Source organism: Mesitornis unicolor, unplaced genomic scaffold (assembly GCF_000695765.1).
Source record: "Mesitornis unicolor isolate BGI_N332 unplaced genomic scaffold, ASM69576v1 scaffold35519, whole genome shotgun sequence".
In the NCBI taxonomy this organism is placed as follows: domain Eukaryota; kingdom Metazoa; phylum Chordata; class Aves; order Mesitornithiformes; family Mesitornithidae; genus Mesitornis; species Mesitornis unicolor.
In genome coordinates, this window is record NW_010208861.1 from 1 (window position 1) to 25,569 (window position 25,569).

Consider the following 25,569-nt stretch of genomic DNA (forward strand, 5'->3'; position numbering starts at 1 on the left):
GGGGGAGCAAGGGCAGGAGATGTGTGGGGGCGGTCCGCTGCGCGTGAGTGCGCTAGGGGGAACCGGGTGTCTCCGCCCGGTGGGACCGGTGGGCGCTGGGAACAGGCGCCATCCCCTGCGTCCCCGCCGCGGCCGGGAGAGCGAGAACAGGGGCGTGTAAGAGATACGTAAATACAGATGTGAATATGAATATATAAGTAGCACTGCGACAAAAAGTGAAGGTGGATGAGGAGAGGTGTTTTAGTGCCAGTCATCTGTGAGTTTTTGCAGTCCTATCTCTGCATCCCTGCTATGGGAATGCAGTTCCTGGAAAAGACAAGAATGCTACAAATTCTGCGCTATTTTTAGTAGGAATTTATGAGTACCGAGAGAAAGAAGAAAGATAATTATTATGTGATATATATGGGTAAAGAAAAAGCGTATTTGCTGGCACAAAAAGGACAACTCAGCACGCACAGAAGGCGGGCAGTTGATCATCTGTTCCTGTTAAATTAAGAGCAGAAACACCCACCACCGTTTGGCTGTGATACTTGGCTCCAGACAATACATGTAATGCTGTGCAGGACGAACAAAATTATGAGGAGCACATTACATGATGAAAATTATCTCCTCTAACACTGCTGTACCCTCAGATATTTTCCTGTATTTTACCAACAATCTTTCACGGGTGGGCTTGTAAACTGTGTAGAGTCCTTATGGTTGGACTCAATGATCTTAAAGGCGTTTTCCAACCTAAATGGTTCTGCGGCTCTCAGAGCTCGGTGGTTTGCTGGTGGCTGCAGCAGCAGCAGGGTTTTCCACAGCAACGTTTGCCCTGGCTAGCTTTGGCCTGCTGGGCTCCGCAGCATCTGTGGCCAACCTCTGCTCTGGGAGGGGAGCACGGCCAGCCCTGCTCGGCTCTCGTCTCGGTACCCAGGGCAATGACAGCGCAGCAGGGATCAGCAATAGTAAGGCAAATGATGCTGGTTCCCACTAAGCGAGCGCTGGGGGAGGGGACTGTTTTCCAGTACTGTGTGGTAGCTAATTGTGTTTATCTTACTGCTTTAAAAATGAATCACATTGAGAGGAAGTGCATGGTGTTTGTTTACTGCATCTCTAGGACATGGTGGTGCGTGCATTTGAGACATTTGTCTTACCAGCCCAAAAGACTGGAGTCATTTGAAGATTATGTAAAAATAAAGGTGCAAATACCCTTTAAAACGAATAATAATGGGACCAGGCCTTCAAGAATATCCCTTATTACTGCACAAAGAGACACAGAAAAAGGAAAACCAAATCAATGAAAACCACAAAGGAATGGTAAAGTAAGGAAATTATTTTCTGTTTCTAGTTACAAAAAGTCTCTAAATACTGTAGATTAGTTAATAAGTGCATGGCTGTACTGTTCTCATCCTCTCCTCTGACTCCCTGCAACAGAAATGACTGTGCAGTATGATTCTGCCGGTCACAGAGTGACAGAGGTGACTGCATCAATGCTGGAGGCACAAGACTTATTTTCATCTTTTATAAGCTCTTGAATTGATGAAATCATGTCTTGTTTTAAAAGACCTGACTATAGTGACATAAAAACTGAACAAGAGGCACAGCCTGACAAATTAACTGAGCTGCAGTCAAACTAGAATAGACCGGGAGAGCAGAGTTTGTTTATTCCAATTCTAAAGTGACATTTTAGCGCTTTCCTTTTCAAAATCAGTAACATTTCTTGTTTGCAGAACAAACACTGTTTTCTTATTCTTACAGAATACACTGATTTAATAATTCTGTGTGCTTCCAGAAAAATGTATCTGGTCTAATCGAGGAAATATGTATTCTAGTTTTAAGCTCTCCAAATCAGTAATTCTTTCTGCTTGCATTTTGTCCTACTATTTCCACACCACCAGTATAACATGAAATGGTGAATTTTGTTTGTGAAATAGTTTGTATTAATATCAGAATAGACCGTATGCTCCCTGCTCACTTCCACTCCTTTACTTCATAGGAATAATATTTTAGATTTTGTTGAGAGTATGCAAATGAGAAAGGCAAGCAAGATTTAATTTATAATTAATTATAAATTGTTAATTAAATGTATAATTAATTTTGTTGAATTGCAGTAGGACCATGCACCGGGTACTATAGAAATTAGTAGTTAAATATGTAGTCTCTAATATTTACTATTCATTATCCCCAAAGTAACTTTGGTGCTCTCTGACAGAGGATTCTATGTAAGGGCCAAGTTCTATTATTCTGTCATCTGATGGAATTATTTATTTTTGCATTAGTAGTATAAAAAATAAAAAGTGATCTTGGCGTAGTTCTGATGGACTTTAAGAATAGTTGCAATCAACTCTTCTCTCTTTTTTAAACTGAATTGCACTGTAAAGTATTATTGTATTCAATACATATGATTCATCATTCTGATTATCTTGAATGTTGTCATTTATGTGATACTCTGCTTAATCCTTGCTTGTTACAGTAATGGAAAAAGCCATCCAAGCACCAAAGGACTAAATAAACCAATTTCTCATGTGAAGTCTTCTCCTGGAAGATTAGGCAAAAATGTATCAAGTGCCATTGAAAAGGTAAATAATTCCTCTTTTGTTGTTGTTTACAGAAAAGGGGTACTTCGTTTATGTCAGCTTCTTGTTATTACATCGCATACTTTCATATCTTTTCAGACTTACCACGACACTCAAGATGGTAGCCAACCAAGTATTTTTAAGAAGGGAAAAAAGCAGCTGGATAACAATACTCAGTCAAAAAGGTAATTGTATGTTAAGATTGCCTATTTAATTTGTGCACGTTTCAAACTGGTATATAAAATGCTTGTGATGAAATCATGGCTTCTCTGTTTCTCCTTGACTTAACTGGTCCCAGAATTCAGCATTTAGGAGGTCAACAAATTATCAATATGGAAACTTACTTAGTGAGTTCTCAGGCAAAACCAGAATAAAATAAAACCAAAAAAACCCAGTAGTAGACAGTGTTGTCTCTGCCAAAAACATGAATTTTACCTTGCTACTTTGTTACAGAGTTTCCATGCCAGTTTTAGCTTCATTCATGTAGATACATGTCCTTGAAGGAGTTAGCAAGACCTTTGTAAATTGTTGTTTCAAAGGCATTAATCATTGTAACAGGATGCAATCTCTCTTTTTATTTAGGATCCCAAGTGTTTGCACATCACTCCACAGAGTACAAGGACCAAAGAGGAGTCTCCCAGAAAGGCAGCAAAATGAATCTTTTCTGCACAGGATCCCTCCTAGTGTTAAGGGCAGCACACAAGGTAGCTTCTGTAGGGTTAAAGATGTCCCAGTGCAGCATTTTTATTGCAGTAAAAAAGAACAGTTGGAAAAAAATAACGAAGTACATGTTGCTGAAGCTGGTCCATGCTCTTCTAAATGGCAAGAAGCATCTGTAGATGAAATGTTTCTTGATTTTGAATCGGTACAAATTATTAAAGAAGATGCTGAAGATGATAGTGCCAGTGATCTCTCTGATTCAGAAAGGATTCCCATTCCCCCATCTCCCTGCACGCCACCAGAACTCATTCTCAGAGCTGAAGAAATTGATCCAGTTTGTTTGGAAGATGCCCCTGGTATGGGTTTTAAGGAATCAGAATATTACTACCCAGACTTCCTCCCACCTCCTTTCAACTCATGGGACTTGAAGCAACTGGCCATCTTTGTTAATGTAGAGGGTAAAACTGAATTTCGACCAAAGCCAACAGGATTTCTTGAGAAATACATTGATCGCCTCTTGCAGCTGGAATGGCTGCAGATGCAGACTGTACAGAATGAGAAAGGAAAGGCAGCCAAAGCCAGGCCACAGACTGCTCCCGGCTCCATCCGTACCCTAAAAAGCCCTGGCAAAGGCAAAGCATTGCTCAGCCCTTTGTCTACCAAGCAAATGGTTCCCCAAGAAAGTGTTACAAAGCTGCCCAGAAGCTATTCAGGTCACAGGGGAGATTCATACTCTGAAGAAAGTCACCAGTTACGTTCTCATCCAGGTCGCTTGAAACTTTCTGAGAGAATGGGATGTGGACTGTCTTCTCAGAGACAACCTGGTGATGTGAGAAGTGAACTGACAAAAAAACCTACTGCAAAGCAGCAGCTTTTCAATATGCAGCCCTCTGAGAATGGTTCTAAAATTCAAAGTGTTGGTAATATCAGACCCCCTAAGCAAACCCTAGTATTCCATGGTTCAGCTGCTCCCATGAAAGGCTTAAAAACATACGCGTGTGCAAATCCAAAGAAAAATGGCAATACCAACAGTTATGTTCCTTCTAAAAAAACAATAGGGGACAGGAAAATAAAAACAAATGGCACAATGCAAACATCATGCAAATTTAAATGAAGAAAAATTTATTAGTGAATGTTGATGCTTCTTGACTGCTAGAAAGCATTTGGCCAGTGCAGAAGGGTCATGTTTTCTTCCTAGGAGGATCCTGAGAAAATAGGTTCTTGATGCCTGGTTCTAAGGCAGCACTGTTCATTTCAATGCATTTGATCTTAAGCCAGCAAGGCCAACAGGAAATCTTTTCCCTGAAGGCAAGTGTCTTCCATTTGTCTTTCCTCAAAAATATTTATGATTGCTCAATGAAGATAATAGAAGCAGAGTATGAAAGTTTAGAAAAATACATAATTATAACATGTCCTGCAGTTGAAGTCCACTGAAGTCTGGGGTGTTACCTTGGTGTGTTTGAGAGAACTGGATCCATGCTCTTTTTCTTGAACAGAAGTGCTTATTTTTGTGAGGCAGGTTTGATGGTGGTGGTTTCTGATGGAAAAGGACTCAACTGGTTTTCTAAAATAATAGAGCATGCTTGTCTATGCAACGTCAAACTTACTCTTCGCAGATGATGATGAATTGGATTTTTTTAATGAATTAGATTTTTTTTTAATAAGAATGGAGATAATGTTTTGAAGTATTTTAATGTAGAAAGGATTCTTTTTAGAACAAAACATTATTAGGGAGCAGACAGCTTCGATAGTAACAGATTAAGAGAACTGAATGCATATTTTTATACCCAGAAATCTTCACGGTGTTTACAGCTTTCCTTGAAGTTAATTTTGTAAGCCTTGATGCTTTTTGTCAGTTAGAGGAAATGACCAAGTTTCAAATTGCACTTGGATATTTGTGAGTAATGCAGAATGAGATTATTCCTAGAGACTCTTGTCACCTAATTTTCAGAACCCTTAGCCTCTCAAAACATAAAAAGAGATTCTTAGATGGTGAATGTAAAGGCTGTTGTAAATTCAAGGAAATATATATTTTGATACAACGGATATCTATTTTCAGTCACCCAAGATTACTATATCAGTGAGTATTCAAGTGTCAGTTCAGCTGTTACAATTTCAAATCAATCACAGCAGCTGGGGACACAATCTTGATAAAGATGAAATTCTAGAGGATATTTTGTACTTCCATTTTAAAATTAAATAGCAGCATTAACTTCATCCTCAGCCAGCAGCAGCAGTGAACTGTTTCTGAGAAGTGGGCTGAGGTCTGATGGACCAGATTTTACAAGTGGATCCTTCACATTGTGATAGAAAATGAGAAAGTAGCAAATACTAAAGAGTACATCGTGTATATATTTAAATTGCACTTGTCTTGTTGGTTTCATCTTGGTTTTAAGATGCTTAGCTGTTTCTATTCTCTCATTGTGCCTACCAGATCTTCAGCTTTGTGAAACTTCAAAGCATGGATTTATATGTAGTTTAAAGTGTGAGAGTATTAATAAATGTAATGAACTAGAGTATTTTACAGTACATAAAACACTGCTCAGGAATAGTCTAAGAAATACTTTTAGTGGTTTTTTTTCCTAGTCTCCTGGAGACCAGATGTGAAATTTTAAATGGATAAAGGAAAGAAATGTAATATACAATATTATATTTCCATATTTAGTATTTGTGAGGTTACAGTTAATACGAATTGTAGTTGCATGTACATTCAGCTCTATGCAATTAAAGTGAAACTTAGTCTGACATGCTGAAAAATGAACTGGCTGTGTCAGAGGTGTGGTGAAAGGTAGAGGTTGGCATTCAACACCAGCAGCTGCAGAGGACCAGGACATTCTATTGTTGCTGTTTCATCCGTTTGTTTTGTTCCAGACTCATCATGTACTTCAGCTTTTTTTTTTAGATAAAAGGTTCTTGCATCCTGTGCTAGAATTTCAAGCTCTGGCCAAATTCCACAAGCCTTCATTAGTCAAGTTTTCCTGACTAATAGTAGTGAAAGTTAGGACTGCTCTTGCCAATAAGCACTACTTTAGTGCACGATTTTAGTACGCCGTTTTAGTGCACGATTTTAGTATGCTCTTTTAGTGCACTGTTACAAGCACCAAAAGCAAGGTGAGCAGGATGAAGTCAATAATCAAAATAGCAGTTTTTTTAAACAAATTCTGTTAGATGCTGTAATTAATTTAGCATGTTATTATAGCACTGGGTATTAGTGTATGCTAAATTTTCCTCTGAAATGTTACTCTATATTGATGCTTTCCTAGGTTAGGAGGGCATGTAGATACAGGCACATTTTGCATGATCACTTCTTAAAGAATAACTAGTGTTTCAGTGGGCTTTGACCAGAGCAAAGGCGATTGGCACTGAGAAAAGGTTTTTCTCACAGACGTAGGAAAGTTTTGTTTTAATGTGCTTTTGGATGGACATGAATCTGATGTCAGAGACTAAAAGCAGGTAGAGATGGTGATGCCACTTAAAATAAGTGAATACTTGTTCAACATTAAGTGCTGGCTGTGATCTGGCCAAGTAAGTTTGTCTTGCACAATAATCACACAAGTCTAATTTTTGTTAGTTGATTTGATACTTCTTACACATTCTTTGTTCGCATACAGAAATAGAAATTCTGTGTTTGCCTCAAGAAACAGTTCTTGGCATAAGCCGACCTGCAAGGGTTGGATTTTATCCTGCAGCACTTTTGCTTCCATTTTAGCTATGTTCTGGGCCTATAGATAAAAAGAGCTCCTTTTAGGGAGAGGACTATGGGTTACGTTTCCTTCATTTTGTATTGAGGGATATTGTCTTTAGAAGCACTTCTGAATATAGCAGAAAAGTTTATTCCATCAAATACATTCAGTTTGGAACTGAAATACTTCTACAGCACAGGTTTGTGTGGTCATTTATGTATTTTTTGAACTATGTTTAGCAATATGATCGTATGTATGTCTAAGCCTTGCATTGACAGTGCTTCTTGAGAAACAAGTTTACTGTGATGTGAGATATTTAAATAGAGTGATTATTTTTTTTTCCTAGAGAATGTAAAGGTTTAATGTTCTGTAGTAATGCCTACAGAACAAAGATACTCAGGTTGCATTTGCAGATTGTACTTCAGTTATATGAGTATAAACTGAACAACTCTGTTGTTTTTGATGAAATTACCTTGTTACAAAGATGTGAAGAAACAGAATTTTAGTCCTATATGTATAGTTTTCTGTAGTGCTATACTGTATTTTTAATGCATAAAATGAAAAGCTTTAAAACAATATTGTTTTTCTCTTGACATGTTTCTTTTTTCCTAATTACTTGCATCTCTGCAGTGAAATACTGCGATCACTTAAAGTTTTACATCCCCTGTACGTCCCCCTGCCAACCTTGTGGTAGCTTTCAGTTACACACAGCAGGTCTGAAGTTTCTGCACAAAGCCTCCAACTCCTGAGGCAGTCGGCAGGACAGACACCAAGCCTCTCCAGTAAATCAGAATTCATGCTCCAAAAAGGGGTCATGGTGGTGTGAATGATGTGAACCATGCTGGGAAGAGGGGCTTCACATCTTCCTCAAGTGGAAGAGCCTTGCAAGGAGGACTTGGATCAATCCCTGCTGCTGGTTTGGTATCCTAAATCATGGGGTGGCCACTTGTTAAGGCTGATAAAGTGAACTGTATTTTTCTTTCCAAATGAGAGATCATGTTTGGTGGTAGGAGTTCAGGGAAGTGGGGTAATTGTGTTTCTCACAGACACAAAAAGTCTCAGCAGTATTCTTAGTGATATCGTTGAGTGCAGAGCAAAGGGGTGGCCAGAAGGAGGGAGCACACATCTCCCACCGCTGCCTGTCCCAGGATGCTGCAGCTCCCAGTCCCTCTGCCCGTGTCTGCCAGTGCCCCTCTGCTTTGTGCTGCTGACCCAAGGTGACGGCAGGGGGCTGTAATGCTGCAGGGGGTGGGTGTGCTTCTCTCATGGGACTGAACTGTCTTGTTTGACTCCAGACTGCTTAATTATGCTGTAATCCCATTATTGCTTGTGTCCTTTCTGTTTCATTTATTGTTGATTGAGGTAACGTTTCTCTTGTATTTGCCATTTAAAGGATCTTGTTAGAAGATTGAGAGTATTTGGACAGTTTTTTCAATCGATACGTGCTAGTTTCTTTGAAGCTGACATTATAGTTGAAATTTCTGCATTATGAAATTGTCTATAATGTACTGTGTTTTGCCTTATTTTAAAGGTATTTAGCCTTTGTTGCTCCCATTGACTAAACAGACCATTTATCTGTAAAGACTGGAACTCGATTAGCTGAAAATTTGCAGCCCAGATTTTGATGTTGGTAATGATGTGTTCTTACTGGTTTGAACTTTCTGTGGCTATTTTTGCTAGTAATTTCATTGGAAAGTGATCTTGTAATTCGAAGTTACTGTATATTCACTGTATTAAAAGTGAGGTACTGCCTATTTGTTACTTAGTTGTATTTTTTTAATAATCCACAAGATGGCACCTCTGAATTTTTCGTCTAGAAAATTTCTTCACTGCACTGCAGTGTAGGGCAGAGCTCACAGCCCTGCATCTCTCAGCTGTATTGCTGCCAGTGGCCAAGCTAGGTGGTTAAAACTACGTGAGTATTTCTCCTCCATATGGCAGTCACTTCTGCAGTGGCTGTGTTAAGGCATCATAATAGGTGAAAATAACAGGAAAAAACTACTTCAGCATGTTCATACCTTTTTATTTTAATGCCCTAATCAATGAGTTTCACTTTCTCTGTTAAAATCTCCAGGTCACTCAGAACATGATCCAACGAACAGCAGAGACGTGGGTAGATGCTTGCAGAGAACCACGTTCTCATGTTGCTAGTGTACATGGATAAGTATGTCTAACTTAATTTCACACACTGCATGTTCATATGTTCAGCTCAGACTAATCAAGAGGAAAATGAAGGGAGAGAGATTCAAAGGGGGGAAATGGCATTTGCTATTGCTGGAAATCCCTTTGTTGTTTTTGCAATCTTTATGTTAAGCTTCACAAAACTCCTCTGTGAGATATCTCACAAGAATTTTACAATCTGAAGGTTCTTGCTATTGGAGGTTTTCCTGATGTCTCAACCATTCCATGCTGTGCTGCTGTTTAAGCCTGTTTAAGTCCCGTTAATAGTGCCTCTCAGAAGACCATCTGCCTGCCTTCCTCCCCACGCCCACTTTTATTTAAAACACTGGCCTATTTGACATGATCTATTGCTTTTCCTCTCCCTGGAACAGAACGTCAGTTCTTCCCCGAGTCTTCCTTTCACAACTTCCAGAACACTAAATTCCTTATTTTCCAATTCTAATAAAGAATAAACCTCCTTGTGCCCAGCAAAAGCGATGCAGGAGAATGGAAAATGCTGTAACAGTTGTTTTCATAGAAGCCAGGACCTCCTCCATGCCCTCTGCCACTCGGCCTTCTTTTTACATGGTTTTGCAAGACTTAAGTTTTCATTTCCTGCTTCTTTATATGGTTTTATTTAAAATGCATTTTTCACACGCTGAGTGGGCAGTTCAGCTGCAGGTGTACAAATTCATACTTGGTTGATGGCTTTGAGTGGAACAGGACAATCTAGTGGTGTTTTTATCAGCTTCCAAGTAAGCTTTTACAGAACTTTTTCTTGGTTCAAAGTCTGAAGTAATATAATAGTAGTGCTCCTGGACATGGCAATAAAACCAGCTCCCATTAAATATAAAGTTTCATGTTAGCAAACAACTCTGAAGTTATCAGGAAACAGCATTTCCAAGTAACTGTCAAGTAACGCCACATGTTTTATTCTAGCTGTATAATCGTGATAAAAGTGCAGTAAAGGCACATTTGTTTTGTGTTACGCTGGAAATGGCAGTTTCAAACTGGCTGAACAAAAGACCTGAGGAGGATCGAGCTTTGCTTTGGGTCGTTTCGCTTTTACAAAAGCGCCAGTTCCTTTTTATTTTTTTAATTTTGTCTGACGAAATGGAAATATTTGCTTGTCCTCTGGGACTGCTCAAGTGATAGCAAAACTGGAGGTATTCCCTCAGGGAAAAGACCTTCAGCTATAATAAGGCGTTGTATAAACTTCCAAGGAACAACAAACTCTGCTGTGCTGCCCGCGTCCCATGGAGGTGCTCGCCGTGCTGCTTCTCCTGCAGGTAGGTGTGGTACGGGGCCGCGGGTGCTGCGCTCCCCTCGCAGGGATGAGGGCTCCGGATGCACGGACGGCGTTGTCTGTCCCCACTTTCCTGTGCCCACAGACCCAGTCAGGGCTCCTGGAAGGGGGTTTCCCTGCTCCTCCTGCCAGGGATCACTGGGCGGTTGCATGGACAGCATAAAAGATGCAATTGAAGCTTCCAATATCATCAAAAGTGTCTAAACATACACAAAGAGGAAAGCAGCTTGTCTGGGGTTCTCCAGTAGATCTGAGCCTGGAACAAAGCTGATAAATCCCCCTCTACTCTGCCCTGGTGAGACCGCATCTGGAATATTGTGTCCAGTTCTGGGCCCCTCAGTTCAAGAAGGACAGGGAACTGCTGGAGAGAGTCCAGCGTAGGGCTACAAAGATGATTAAGGGAGTGGAGCATCTCCCTTATGAGGAGCGGCTGAGGGAGCTGGGGCTCTTTAGTTTGCAGAAGAGGAGACTGAGGGGAGACCTCATTCATGTTTATAAATATTTAAAGGGTGAGTGTCACGAGGATGGAGCCAGGCTTGTCCATGATAGGACAAGGGGTAATGGGCACAAGCTGGAACACAGGAGGTTCCACTTAAATTTGAGAAGAAACTTCTTCTCAGTGAGGGTGACAGAGCACTGGACCAGGCTGCCCAGAGAGGTTGTGGAGTCTCCTTCTCTGCAGACATTCAAAACCCGCCTGGACGCCTTCCTGTGTAACCTCATCTGGGTGTTCCTGGTCCGGCAGGGGGATTGGACTGGATGAGCTTTTGAGGTCCCTTCCAATCCCTAACATGCTGTGATTCTGTGATTCTGTGAAATCCTACCCACAAGTGCCAAGTTAAAGCCTTGCTTGCTCTTTTTACGTTACAGAGGTTTTCCCTGCGTTACACAACAGCTTTGCAGAGCAGCTCCAAGGCATTACTGGTGAACCCGCATTGCTTGCGAAGTTTCTAACCATGGCAATTGTATGAGTATTTTGTTTCTTCAGAAAAAGGTCACGGGGTAAAGGCCCAACCTTCCTCCAAGTCTAAGCACCAAGAACTCTGTTTTGTTTTTAAATGCCACTGGAGTCATTTGATGGAATGAGTCACAAACCTCCAAGGTTTCCGATGAAAGCAGTGAGAACTAGGAGGAAGATGTACCAGTTACCTGTAAGCTAATGGCAGTAGTGCAATTTGGGTATGGTTATACTCCTTTGTGGTGAAAGCTTTGAAATAAAATCAGTATTTGAAGCTGGTGCAGAAAGCTTGTGCTTACAAAAGACCAATTAGGGTACAGTCCCCATTCTCAAATACTCATTTTATTAATCTATATTAGAGACTTTGGTCCAGTGTTCATTCTTTGGTAAATCAGCTCTTTGGAACATTTGGACTCACAGGACAGAGCCTCTAAGAACCTGAAACACTCCCCAGACTTCACTTTCTTCCAGCAGAAGGTTTATGTCCTGTCAGTTCCAGACAACTTCTAAAGGAGCACTAGACACAGGGAGAGAGACACGGATATTTAGAAAACTGGAAATAGTTGGTTTGAGAGAAGCCATAGAGATAATAGCATGGACTGTTAGATGTGGAGTTTGCCTGTTTCTGGGGCTGGCATCGCCTGACCAGAGAAATCACTATCCAAGCTCTCATGGAATGGATGGATGCTAGTTGTGGGGTTTCCAGGGTTAAATACAACTTAATACAATGCTGCCAGCACTGGATCAATATGATACTGTGAAGCCAAATTCCTCCTAGGTAATATCAATAATTTCTAGCTAACCACACTTCTCACAGTCACTTTTTTTTCCACAAGGTTACTGCTGCCAACAGTTTTTCTCACAAAATTGAAAATTTCCATTTAAGACGAGCCATCCGAAAGAAAAGTATTCAGGTTTGTAGTCAATATTATAAAGAAACAGATACACAACTGTTAATATGGAAACTATGACACTAAATACACTTCTTTATCCAATAGTGGATAGATTCTTATCAATTAGACAGTCTACGTCCTCTTGAGTGCACAAAAAGGACCTGGGTTATCACCACCATTGATATTCAAGAGGAGGACAAAGGACCATTCCCAAAATATGCTGGACAGGTACAAACAGTATTTTAGTAAAAGTTTTTCTTGAACCTCACTTAGATTTTAAAGTAAAATACCAAAGGTAGCAGAGGGCAAGAATTGTGCATCAAACAGCACCATTTAAAAAAAACAAACCACTTAATTGTTTGAAGTTGGATAGTACATAGAGCTGGGTAGAGCTGTGTGGTGGGGTGGGTTATTGCTCCTCTCTATGGGAAGCTGCAGGCATACCCAGGGAAAGAAGAGCGCAGAGTGGGAGAGGTAAGGGAGCCATTGCACAGCACTGCAAACCGGCACTGTGCAGAGAGGAGCGATGCTGCAGCCCTGAGAGATGTTGAGTTGGCTGAGACCAAGCCTGCAAGCAAGGCCCCATCTGCAAAGCGAAAGTGGCAGGAAGAGGTTTGGTCTAAAGTCTTTTCATTTCAGTTCTGTCTTCCTTACTCACACTGCGTTGTGCTATTTCTCTTTTCAAAAGCTGTTCAATAACAAATCCTTTAATACATCAGTAAAATACTTAATCAGTGGACCTGGAGTAGATGAACCTCCAGAGGCTGGATTGTTTTCTATAGAAGATGATGCAAATGGACATGTGTACGTACATCGCACCATTGACAGAGAGAAGACTGCAGCATTTAAGGTAACACAATTAAAAAAAATACTTAAAACTGATCACAAATATTAATTGCTTTCTTATGGCTAAAAGCTTCACAAGAATGAGACACACCTATAAAATTTTCAGGTTTTAATACCTCTCTTTCTTATTTTGAGCTCCTAAATAAATGCTAAGATGATTGTCTCAGCAGAGACCAATAGGTAACTTCCACACCACTACTGATTATGAAGCTTTGCGGCATGTTTGGACTTCCACAAATATCTGTACGCTTCTTTTCTATCTTATTTTTGGTAAGACCCTTGATCATGATCTAAAAAATGAAAAGGTTGTCCTGAAATCCGAAGTATGTTACAGCTACAGCGGCCAGAAAAATTCCTATCAAGAGAATCAAAGCAAATAGTTACACATTATAGAAAACTAGATTACAATGAAGGAGCTGCAAAGCTGTATTGCAGAAACCTTACCTAAAAGTAGGTGTATGTTTCTCCTTAAAAAGCAGAAGAGTATTCATCAGCAGTAAATGTAATGAAAGGAATGTGAAAACAAGTGTATGAATGAAATATGTGAGCGTGGGTTTATTTTCCTCTTGGAAAAAATCTTCAGTTGGGGTCTCCTTAAGTTTATTCTGTGCTGATTTCTACTTGTGTCTGTGTGGATTAACTGTACTCAATCAATAGTTACTGTTCCACGCAGCTTTCTGTGCAAGGTCTTGCTTTCCATAACGAAAAGATGCATTTTGGAGATCTTTCTATTTCTCCTCACTGGACACATGGCTGTTCCAGGGCAGACACTCTGGGCTTGTTTTTCAAGCAGAAATAAGTGTAGCAAAGGAGAATTCAGCGTTCAGTATTGAATCCCCTGCACATTCATGGATACGGACACAAAACATCATAGAGATGCAGCTAGAGAAAACTGAACGTACTACTCAAATAACTACTTCACATCTGAAAGCATTCTTTAGTTGGGCCCCAGGAATATTTGTGTATTTTATATTAAGCAGTCATTTCAAATAACCCAGATCCAGAGCCAGGGACTGATTTTTTTTTTAAAGTATTGTTTAATGCACAGGATGACCATTATGAATCTGCTGCCTTTGAAGGGTGAAATGACTTAGTGGTGCAACTCGATGCCAAATGCTAGCCAGCTATGACTGAACCAGCTTCAAAGTTCATAATTTGAACTGAAATGTTCTTTTTCCATTCCAACATCTAAATGATACTGTTCATTCAGTTCTGATACCTGTGTTTCTACTCATTTAGATACATTTCGATATTGTGTACAGAAAAACTGGTGAACCATTGGACCACCCTTTATTTTTCAAGATAAAGGTTAAAGATATCAATGACAACGCACCCAAGTTTCCAAAGGAGGAATATAGCATTACAATACGAGAGAACCACAGTACAGGTAAGTGCCAACCAAACAAGGGATACTACTGGTTTGTGTATGACTTCCCTCTTCTCAATTCCTTTGTCTTTCTTTTTCCTTTTTAACTAAATCTGTTCTCCCCAGGTTTTACTTAAACACGTGGGGGTTTAGGGCCTGTTCCCTGCTGCTTGACTTCTTGTTTGTTTAACCTCAATGCACCTTAGCATAAAGTTAGAGATATTCTGGAAAAACTCCTAAGATATTTCTGCTTCTGCAAGCCAAGACTTTAACAGACAAATCTGAACTGTGGATCTGGAACCTGCACATGCACACTGCTTCACAGAAGCTGGTCAGACTGTTTCAGAAAGACAAAGACTTAGTCTATGTGTGTAGACAAGTGTGTGTGGTGCCAGCTCCTCAGGAGTGGGCTAAGAGCTGGCATAAAACTGGTGAAAGTTCTTGTTTTAGAGTCAAGAGTGCGTTAGGTCTTTATTGTCTAACAGTTACTTTAGGTAGATTTGCTCCCCAAATGCGGTTGAGGCCAGAACCTTTGCAGGGATAACCAGAGCCTCAGGAGAAGTTACAGATTTTCTTAAGACTTGTGTGTTCAAGAGCCTGCGGATAGACCTGAGAAACAGCATGTCAAGACTAAATACTTCTGTTAATGTCTCAATTCTTCATCCTAGCTGAGCCAGTTCTCCAAGTTACTGCTTTGGACAAAGATGAAGAGGGCACTGCGAATTCTCAGGTGTCCTATTCAATAAGTATGCAAATGCCTCTTCCAGATGGATTCACATTTAATATTGATTCTACCACAGGATTAATACTTCTGTCAGCATGCCTGGATTATAAGGTGATGCACATATGGCAACTTCTTATCACTTAATGCATGAACGAGTTCACTACACATTAACCAGGTATAAGGGGAGGGAGAGTCTCACATCCAGTTTTGTAGCTGTGACTGGGAAAATGTGGAAACTGCTTCTGAACAAGGTTTTAAAGTTCCTTTCTTCTCTTTTTCAGACCGCCAATTCTTTCAAACTTCTGATTAAAGCCACTGACCATGGAAGTCCCCAGCTGTCATCTACTGCAACAGTGAACGTAGCTGTTGAAGACGCAAACAACCACCTCCCTGTATTTACTAGTGCCTATGTAAGAAAAAGACATTATTGCTTTACTGAGCTTTCCTAAATACACTTCTGTTCTTCCAACTGCTTATACATTCAGTGGTGGAAATAGGAGTCCCCAGACACTTACAGAAGCAGACCAAAACACTTACCTGCAAATGGGCTTTATGTGTTACAAGAAACATCTCTTAAAAATGTGGACAGTAAGAAAATGCTTGACTATTGAGAGTGATTTGTTAGTTTTCTGTGTATAGCACTATAAGATTTTTGTCTATTAGCATAAGGATGCTGACAGACTAGCTTACTCTAACATCTGAGAAGCTAAGATGCTGATTACAATCTACTCTTGAAAGATCCCTGTTTTGATCTCTGAAGACCTCAACGGCTCTAAGCCATCCTGTCTACAAAATCAGTGCATCTCGATGGGGCAGTTATGTGTGGTAGCAATGCTTCTGCTGGCATATTCTGTGTGGGTGCTTGTAGCTTGTCACATCTAGCATGCAGAGTCACGTCAAGCACTGGTATGTGTAAATATTTGAAGTTGTGAACAGTAAGAATAGATACTGGGTTACCACAGTGGGCACAAAGTCACCTACGAAAGCAAACACGCTTACCCGTGTGTTACTATGGTAGGTCTCCCACCTGCAGAATGGTGTTTGGAAGACCTGAAATAAGGTTAGTTGATCTGCCAAAACAGGTTTATAAAAAATTAGAAATCTGTACTTCATCATCATTAACTCCAGTCTAGATAAATTCCCATCCTCACAGAAGTGATTTGTTCCCTCTGTCTGAGTACGTGTATTATTCTTTACAGCATTTTTAAAAGTTGTGATGCAAGGACAGTGTTGTTAACATATTAGAAGGCAAGAGTCTGAATTTTGAGATCTCAATCAGTGACCAAGTTATATGATGAACATAAACATAAATTACATTTTATTATCATCTCATCTTTAAAGTCATATTTCTGCCTTAGCCGGTTTAACTGGCATTTCTTAGCCTGTCTTTGGAGTGCTAGTTAGGCAAACTGCTGGCTACATTGCACCATCAAAAACTTAAACCGTTGTGAAGAAATGACCTAAAATCTCACACACACTTGCTTTATGCAACGTCAGGTATTTAAAATCTGCAGAAGAGTTCTGGCCAAAGCCTGTATGCATCAATGTCTCCTACACTGCAGAAGACAATCTTGGGTGAAAAGCCTCAGTGGTATTTACGGACCTACTGCTATAGTCAATATTAGGAGAGACAAGTAGTCTCCTGAGTCTAGATGAATTTCAGGATTAGTAATAAGTTCTTTATGAAGTCAGTGGGAATGTGTTGGAGTAAAGATAGTTCTGTAACTCCCGAAGGGGTTCTCTGTCACTTGCTCTGACTGGGGACACATGAACCACCGCAGATAACCCCAGTGTGTGCAGAAAAATGATTGAGGGTGTGGGGCATCTTCCTTACGAGGAGCAGCTGAGGGAGGTGGGGCTCTTGAGCTTGGAGCAGAGGAGACTGAGGGGTGCCCTCATTCATGGGGATCAATTTGGAAAGGGCGAGTGTCAGGAGGAAGGAGCCAGGCTCTGCTCTGGGATGTCCAATGCCAGGACAAGGGGCAATGGTCCCAAGCTGGAGCATAGGAGGTTCGAGCTGTAGATAAGGACAAACTTTGTCAGTGTGAGGGTGGCAGAGCATGGCCCAGGCTGCCCAGAGAGGTTGTGGAGTCTCCTTCTCTGCAGACACCCAAAGCCCACCAGGACACTTTCCTGTGTGACTGCTCTGGTGATCCTGCTCTGGCAGGGGTTGCACTGGGGGAGCTTTCGATGTCCTTTTCAACTCCTCATATTCTGTGATTCTGTGAAAGTAGCTCCACATGTTCTGGTGGTGGAATGCTGGCTAACAAGCTTCTTCTTCTTGGGGAATAGAAATAGTCCTTATTTCTTTCCTTTCCTCTCCCAGTACCAGCTGCAGATTTCAGCAGGTCAGGAACATCCAGGTGTATTACGGCTCCAAGTGGAAGATAAGGACTCCCCTAACACTCCAGCTTGGAGAGCAAAATACAGAGTAACAAAAGGCAATGAGAAGGAACAGTTCACCATTGAGACAGATCCAGACACAAATGAAGGCATTTTGAGTATTATTAAGGTAAGGAGCAGTAATGAGCTACAGCATGGCAACGGGCAGTGTGGCCAGTCTGATTAGAAGACCAGTAGCTTAGCATCTTGGCTGAGTGTGGTGTGCTCAGCTCATCTCTCAGTTCCAGGCATACAGACATGTCTGCCAAACCAAAGTCATAACTGTTAATCAGACTTTTGCCTGGTGTTTTCAGCCTCTCAACTATGAAGATGACTCTGAGATGAGACTTGTCATTTCTGTAGCAAATGAAGAACCTTTCTTCCTCTGTAAAAATGGCATCGTGACTAGCTCAAGCCTAGAATCCACGAATACAGCCGTGAACATCAAGGTCTTACAGTCACAACGTGCTCCTAGGTTTCATCCTCCTATACTTACTGTCCAAAAAGAAGATTCAATGATGCCTGGGAGAGTATTTAGAAGGTACCTTGCCACATATCCAGATGATGTGCCTAATAAGATAAAGTAAGTGGAGATACTTCTAAATCTCAGAATAAGAAATAGCTTAAGAATATAAAGAGGTTTTCAAGTTTAATTTGGTATATGTACATGTATGAATACACACATACATATTTACAGTTATATGAAAATATACATTAGAGGTGCAGGTTTCCTACTGATGGATGTAGACTGATAGACTACTGTAGATCCAGAGAGCTGGTTCTGTAAGATGCAATTTAAAGGTGTAGTCAGTCCTTGGTTGCTCAATGTTTCTGTTGTCTTCAAAATGGTTTTACCTAAAAGCAGGTTGCATTATTTATATCTTACTTTTGATGAATAAATTTTGTTGCCATAGAAAGCACTAAGGTATGCTTGGCTGTAAGAATGGTAATCTGATGAGGAAAGTAGACTTTCTTAGCCCCTAGGAACAGTTTTGATGGGCCTGTACAAGGTATGGGGACTTGGATGGGGAACTGTTTGTTGGCTGTGTTGAAACACAGCCTGTCTGTTAACAAACGTAAGCATCATTAACAAGTAAAAATAACTAGAGAGCTCAGCAGGATGAAGAAAGATGCAGTGGGAATTTTCTGTACTTCAAGATCCATTTAAGAAAATATGGCACTTGTAAATTTTCCTTTCTTTTTAAGGTATGAACTAGCCCATGACCCAGATGGCTGGCTGAGCGTGGATGAGAATTCTGGAGTTCTTACTGTGGCAAAAAAATTTGATCAAGAATCTCCTTATGTGCACAACAGCCTATACACCATCATCGTGCATGCCATTGATCATGGTAAGCAGCCAGACAGAAAATATTCAAGCAGTGTTTAGACTGTCTGAGATGAGGTGCAAGTTAGATAGAAAATTATAGCGAGTCTAAAGATCTAAGTGGAGAACAGTAACAAAGAACACCCTAATGTCTAAAACTTGTGCGTGACGAGGAGGATAAACCAGACAGAGCTCCTGTCAGTGGACTGGGTTTTGTCTGTGCCCAGTTACGAGTGTTTTTCTGTTTCTTTTGCTCCTGTCTAGGTATTCCACTACAGACTGGTACTGGCACCATCCTGCTTTACTTTTCTGACATTAATGATTATATGCCAACATTAGCGGCTCCTTCTTTATATGTGTGTGACCAAAAAGAAGGGACTACTCTCCTTATAAAAGCTAAGCCTGCTCTGGTCCATTCACATTCTGGACCATTTACATTTGAGCTGGCTGAGGACTCTCAAGATGTGAAGCATAACTGGAAATTAGGAAGGAACTTTGGTGAGTTCTTCCTTTCATGTCCTTCATGAGAAGTTTATTGTCATTCATGTGCCCTCTAGTTATTTCATTGTCTCTTACCTTTATGGTTAGTTACTGTTCAGTCTCAGTGAGACTAAAAGGACATGGAAGAACAGCTTTCAAAATAGAAAGTTCCTGCCATTTGAAAAAAGGTTACGTTGTTCTTCTCTGCTGAAGACAAGACCAGAAGCAATGTGCTCAAATTGCAGAAGAGGGAATAAGACAGCTGAGGAACCACTGCTGCCTTTGATTAACTCCCTAATGAATTCTAGAGGTTATCAGTGCAGCTGGGCCAGAGTGCAGCACCACTGGGACGGATCTCTTTGCCCAGAAGGCTCAGCAAGGCAATAAAGTGGGATGTCATTTTGTCCTATTGACTATGGTGCATTAAGACTGGCAAAATGATTTGAGAATGGGGTGCAAATACGTTTGTTTATTATCAACAGAAGGGACTGTAGAATGTCAGACTTCTTTCTATGAGTCTTGAAATAATCTGTTTCTCTTCTTTTTAGAGGAGTCAGTGGAACTTCTGATGTTAAGAAGCCTCCCACAAGGGAACTACTTGCTGCCTATCATTATTCAAGACAGGCAAGGATTTTCTACAAGGCAGGATCAGCACGTTAGGCTCTGCTTTTGCCCAGACGGACATACATGTGAAGATTCTCCACTTCCACAAGCAGCAGTGGGGCTTGGAGGTGGTGCCATTGCAATAATACTGACAGTTTTCTTACTACTACTGGGTAAGTAACCTCCTAAGTCATGTGTGCAAGTTTCCTGCCATCTGCCCATTCAATCTCATTGCAATTGCAGCTCATGGACATGTGCTAAAATGTACCAGCCTTAAGGGGAAAGACCATTTGCCTGAGTGCGTTAGAGTGCAGTCAAGGTGCAAGCAGTTAATACCTGCACTCCTTATGGTGTTTCCATCCATGTGTCCTGGTCCATGACCCGTGCTCTATTCAGATTTTAGGAAGACCTTAGTTTTATGACACAAGACATTGCTCTTTTCATCTAGTAACTGAAGAGATCTGATTTGATAGCCAAGGAAACTTTCAAATTACTGGACAGTATGGCACAATGTGTAATGCAGAGGAAGGCAGTAGCTAAGGTTGACAACACAAGGTAAAAGACACTAGAAAGATTAGTGAAACTTATCTGCACTCACGGTTGGGATGTGAAAAGGTGAGGGCTGTGTATCACAGAGAGGTGAAAAAGGGAAGACGACATGGAATTCCATTGTATGAACAACAATAAATACAAGCAAGCAACCTAAGGAAAAAAAATATCTAAACTGAAAATACCTGAAATGTAAGGTTACATGTGGAATTTTTCAGCTCGTAACTCATGAAAATCATTATATTGTGGCTAGAAGATGACTGGGAAATATAAATGTGTTGTTAAGCTGAACTCTGCCACAACAAAGTAAATATTCTTGCTTGCATTGAATAAAATTGAATACCTGACTATGGACTTGGCTAACTGGAAGTAGTGAATTTCTCCCATAGGGCCACACTACTCAGTAACTGCTTGTTACAGAGCTGCTTCGTCTGTAACAGCTCATGTTGGTTACTACTGAAGAGGTGAATTACTGATTCTTTATCTGAAGCAAAAATTACTAGATTATCTGACCACTATTCCTCTGGCTCCCTGTGAGTGACCTACTATGTCTACCTGCTCAGTGCAGTGCTGTGTGGAGACACCAGCTTGGCTTTCTAGAGCAGGCGAACCGCTCCAGGCCAAGCCCTGCATCTGTACAGCCAGGCTGCTGGAGGTTTCTGAGCAAGCTCATTAGGAACTGGGCTGGGTACCACACCAGCCCACTGTACTGAGCCATACAGATCTAATCTCAATGCCCATTTCACCAGTCCCTTTCTTGTTTCAACAGTTTCCAGTATTCTACTTTGCCGGTTTTGTGTGCCAGGATCTAAAAGCAAACCCGTTGTTCCACCTCAAGAAGGTGAACAGTCTTTGATCAACTATAATGAAGAGAGCAGAATGTCTTTATCTCAAGTAAGTGCAAAAGCATATACTCACATTACCCCACCAGTGTTGAGTGGCTGAGTTTGGTACGAGTCATCTCTTTTCTTTTTCCTCTGGTTTTGGGATTGAGCAAAATAAAGCTTTTTTTTTGCCACTAAGCATATCTGGGGAGTGGTGTTCTGCATGGACTGGACAATACTACTCTGGTGACATACTATCATCCCTCCTACCATTTTTTAATAGCAGCAGGACCTCCCCAGGTGCCTCATCCTACTGATGAATCCAGCAGTGAGGAGGCACGTCACCTCTTGTCACGCTGCCCATAATAGTGTTGTCAGCAATGAAGTAAATGAAGGTGAAAAAGGCAATAGTCTGCAAAAAAAGTGTCTCCACAGCCTAGTTCAGCTTCTTATTAACACCATCCCTCTCCCTGTATGCAGGATAAGCTGGATGTTACAGATCATGCTGCTCTGCCACCTGTGTCTGCGGAGGCAGGAAAAGAAGTGATTGCTGAGGTAACTCTCTGTTTCCTTATGGAAATGCCCTTTTTATAAGCACAGAAATTGGCAATCCCAGGAATGCAGTTTGGTGTTCATAACAGTGGGAAGAACAATGCAATATAGTTCAATTAAAAAATAAGTGTCACTTGTTGGAGATTCCACTGCTATTTAAAATACTTCTGACAACTTCATTTTTTTCTAGGAGCTTTCAGTTTGAGACTGGCACTTCTTTTCATTAGTTATTTTTCTAAACACTTGGAAGTGCAATTTCTTCCAAAATTCTTATCAGAGTACCTGAACAGGTATGCACAATATTTAATTCAGTCCTTGCTAGAGGTGGAATGGAACCATCATTTTTCAGATGTCTATCAAAAACATGCTGGTCAACATCTTTTTATTAACATGTAAAAGTGTGGACAGGATTTATGAACATTTTTATGAATATAAGATGTACTTCTGGGGTGTTGAAGGCTTCTGAGTTAGTTCTGTGGATTCTTGTACTGTATTCTCTAACAGATGTCTATTCTTATTGCAAAGAATGCCTGAAGGAAATTCTGGTCTACGTCAGGAGGTGACTGCCATGGGTTCTGTTCATAAGTACATAGTGATCACCAAGGGACTTTAAGAACAATCTCTGTCTTACAGCAGGCAAAGGAAATGTAAAATAGACTTTTTTATGTATGTGAGAACCCAATTCCACAATCCTTAAGACCATACTTAGGGGTTAGGATTACCTGTGTGAGCAGACATTATAAAGTTCTGAGGTCATATTTGGTGCTGTTAATGAAAAAGGAATCCAATACGTTTAGAGGAAGAAACATAGTTAATTACTGGATATGAGCAATGCCACAGTTGGTGACTTCATGTATGCATGGAGTATGTTCTCAGAAGAAGAAACAGTCCCTGAACAGAAAAGCTGCAATGTGACAGGAGAAGAAAGCACAAGAGAAATGGATGTAACAGAGAAAGGCAGTTGGATTCATTTTCATGCAAAAGCAATGTCAGGTGACTTTATGTTGGTCAAACGTGAGATACTGTGTCTGCTTTCCAGGATGACCTGTCCACTAATTATGAGACGTACCAAGTAAGACACACTGATCGCATCAGACAGACGGTGGACAAAGTACTGGGTCAGGTAAGAAATGGATGTTGGATCCCTCCTTTGTCAAGTTGGTTTGTTGGAATTGGAAACAAGTAATGCGTAACTGGAAAGCTGCTATGGCTTCAGCTGCTCTTTCAGCTCGCATCTAAGAAGCATTACAATCGAAAGCAAGGGATATATTTGGTGGGGGAACACTGAAGGCTCTTCCTTCTTGAAAATGTACTCTCTCCTAGACTCTTGCTGCCTCTGGCTGGTCACCTAGCAGTTACTGTCACCCATAACAAATATTTCAAGGTGGGGAGGTGGAGCTAAAATGCTTTTTTTTTTACTGTGCAGGGTTCAAGTTCAGTTGCCAGCTCTTTCACTTCTGTGCTAGCAGGGAAATCCTAGTTCCTCCTGCCATGTCCTGTCCGATCACTGCATGTTCGCAGGCCTGTCCTTCATGCCTCCCTGGTCCAAACTGCACGCCTCCACGCAGTCACATTTATTGATAGCAGTCTGGTCCAGGGCAGATGAACTGCTCCTTTCTGTCTCAGCTGTACTCTGAGGGAAGTCCACGTTCTGGTGCTTATGCAGCTCTTCCTTATCAGAGACAGACTCATACTCTTCACTGTAACCTCCCGGCTTACCTCCCTAATTTGCATACCACAAATTGCTTTACTTCCTGAAAAGGCAATAGGAGCTTCCATGACGATCTGCATTGTTTCTTCCCTTCTTTAGAAACTGTATTACCAAAACACTCTGGAAGACTACGGGACCATCTACGAACCTCACAGGTACGCTGAGGAAGGAGAACTAGAGCGAAGTAACTCCTTGTCCTCTGTCTGCACTGGCAATGAGGACTTGCCTGTTGACTTTTTGAAAACTCTGGGACCAAAGTTTTCTGCTCTGGAAGAAATCTGTCAGAAGAGATTTCCATGATTCCTTTAATTTCAGATGGCTGTGGCTGTGGTGTTGCAAAGGCTTCTGGCAAAAGCATTGCCAAATATGACAAAAAAGTATAATTTGCACTTGAAAATGTTGCAGTCTGTTTGCACCACACACAGAATCACGCACACAGAATTGCTCGGTTGGAAAAGACCTCTGAGATCATAATGTCCAACTGTTCCTGTCTATCCCCTAAACCATATCCTTAAGTACCTCATTTACCTGCTTTTTAAATACATCCAGGGATGGTGACTCCACCACCTCCCTGGGCAGCCTGTTCCAGCCTCTGACGACCCTCTCAGTAAAGAACTTCCTCCTTATCTCTAACCTGAACCTCCCTTGGCACAGCTTGGTGCCGTTTCCCCTTGTTCTATCCCCCATCACCTGGGAGAAAAGACCAGCACCCACCTCTCTGCAACCTCCCTTGAGGCAGTTGTAGGTGGTGATGAGGTCTCCCCTCAGCCTTCTCTTCTCCAGGCTAAACATGAGTACCTGGCCTTTTCTCCTTCCTGCCTACACTGTTTGCACACCTGTGGACAAGAATGTGACATGTCTGGAAGGCCTGCTCTACTCTGAAGAGAAGATGGAGTGATTTTGGCATATTCTGTGCAGACTTTCACAAATACAAGATCTGATATGAAGGATCTTAAATTTTGCTTGCAAAGCAAAAAACCTGATCTACTAGGCTAGAAATTCCAGTCAGTTCCATATGGAAATCGGCCAGTTTTGAACAGGGAAGGCAATTACCAGCTAGGCCAGCCATACAGTCTTTTCTGCAGGAAGTGGTCTCTTTAAATCCAAGATTACCTTTAGTGCAGCCATGCGGGTCTGACTTTATGATGAGATCTTTTGTTTCTACATGACACTGAAACATCTGTGAGAACGTACGCTTCTGCTCTTGGCGTGACTACAACCACGTAATGACCAGAGAGTTCGGCACCATTCTTGCCTTTTAGCATAAAACAGGCACTTATTTAGTGCTTGCGTGCAGCTGCTGGCATCTGGTGGCTGTTGGTATTATTACACTATTGTAAATCGCAAGAAACTCTTGACAGGGGACAAGGCATGGTTGTTCCTTTCATTCAAGTAACTACCTTCTCTAATCAGCTACCGATGAAATGAGCACCACTGATAAAACAGATGCCGTGATAAAGAAAGGATGGCATCAACTTTCCCTATATGGAACCACGCGTGTGTTACTTCTGAATTGTGTGGGTTGTACATGTCTCAGTTCATGCAAGTGAACTATGCTCAGTTAGAGTATGATGACTATCAGTGTTACAATACATGAATGGGGAAAGAATAGCTCAGAAATAGTATTCTGCCATTAGGTAAGTGATACAGGCAATAAGAGAATCAGTCACAGATCTTACTTCTCTTCTATTACAATTCCTTGCTAAAAGAATAATGTTTTGCCTAAGGCAAACACTAAGTCTGGTATCTAAGGCACTGTTCTTCTGTTTCAAGGTTTACCTAAACAATAAAGTATGCTTTTGCTCAGATGTTATTAACTAATAATTCAAGGCTGGAAACTTTAGTCAAGTGCAATAAGAGCATTTGACTGAGTGGCAGGCAGCTAAGTTTTACTAAATGCCAGCAGCAGGATCTGTTTATACAATAAATCACTACTCTGATAAACTTGTAATTCCAGATGAAAGACTTCAAATCAGGCCAGTGGTTCAGC

General features: G+C 41.1%; 2 protein-coding genes across 2 annotated transcripts; both read left to right on the plus strand.

Moving 5' to 3' along the window:
- Nucleotides 1–1,209: 1,209 nt before the first annotated feature.
- LOC104547086 (protein FAM217B-like) lies at nucleotides 1,210–4,332 on the plus strand. Its single transcript, XM_010192654.1, has 4 exons — nucleotides 1,210–1,304; nucleotides 2,456–2,561; nucleotides 2,658–2,743; nucleotides 3,141–4,332. The coding sequence occupies exons 1-4, from the start codon at nucleotides 1,210–1,212 to the stop codon at nucleotides 4,330–4,332; spliced, it is 1,479 nt and encodes a 492-aa protein (XP_010190956.1).
- A 5,985-nt stretch (nucleotides 4,333–10,317) lies between these two features.
- CDH26 (cadherin 26) lies at nucleotides 10,318–23,879 on the plus strand. The gene is made up of 15 exons (XM_010192655.1): nucleotides 10,318–10,350; nucleotides 12,324–12,446; nucleotides 12,907–13,068; nucleotides 14,304–14,451; nucleotides 15,099–15,265; nucleotides 15,436–15,564; nucleotides 17,481–17,666; nucleotides 17,851–18,119; nucleotides 18,743–18,885; nucleotides 19,125–19,358; nucleotides 19,889–20,116; nucleotides 21,262–21,386; nucleotides 21,797–21,871; nucleotides 22,908–22,991; nucleotides 23,679–23,879. The coding sequence occupies exons 1-15, from the start codon at nucleotides 10,318–10,320 to the stop codon at nucleotides 23,877–23,879; spliced, it is 2,307 nt and encodes a 768-aa protein (XP_010190957.1).
- The last annotated feature ends 1,690 nt before the right edge of the window (nucleotides 23,880–25,569 follow it).

Bases quoted from the DNA above. Each gene is read 5' to 3' on its own strand.
- LOC104547086 (XM_010192654.1), top strand. From the start codon at position 1,210: ATGGGACCAGGCCTTCAAGAATATCCCTTATTACTGCACAAAGAGACA. The intron at 1,305-2,455 runs GTAAGGAAATTA...TGCTTGTTACAG, and splicing joins AACCACAAAGGAATGGTAAA to TAATGGAAAAAGCCATCCAA. The intron at 2,562-2,657 runs GTAAATAATTCC...ATATCTTTTCAG, and splicing joins TATCAAGTGCCATTGAAAAG to ACTTACCACGACACTCAAGA.
- CDH26 (XM_010192655.1), top strand. From the start codon at position 10,318: ATGGAGGTGCTCGCCGTGCTGCTTCTCCTGCAG. The intron at 21,387-21,796 runs GTAAGTGCAAAA...CCCTGTATGCAG, and splicing joins GCAGAATGTCTTTATCTCAA to GATAAGCTGGATGTTACAGA. The intron at 22,992-23,678 runs GTAAGAAATGGA...TCCCTTCTTTAG, and splicing joins TGGACAAAGTACTGGGTCAG to AAACTGTATTACCAAAACAC.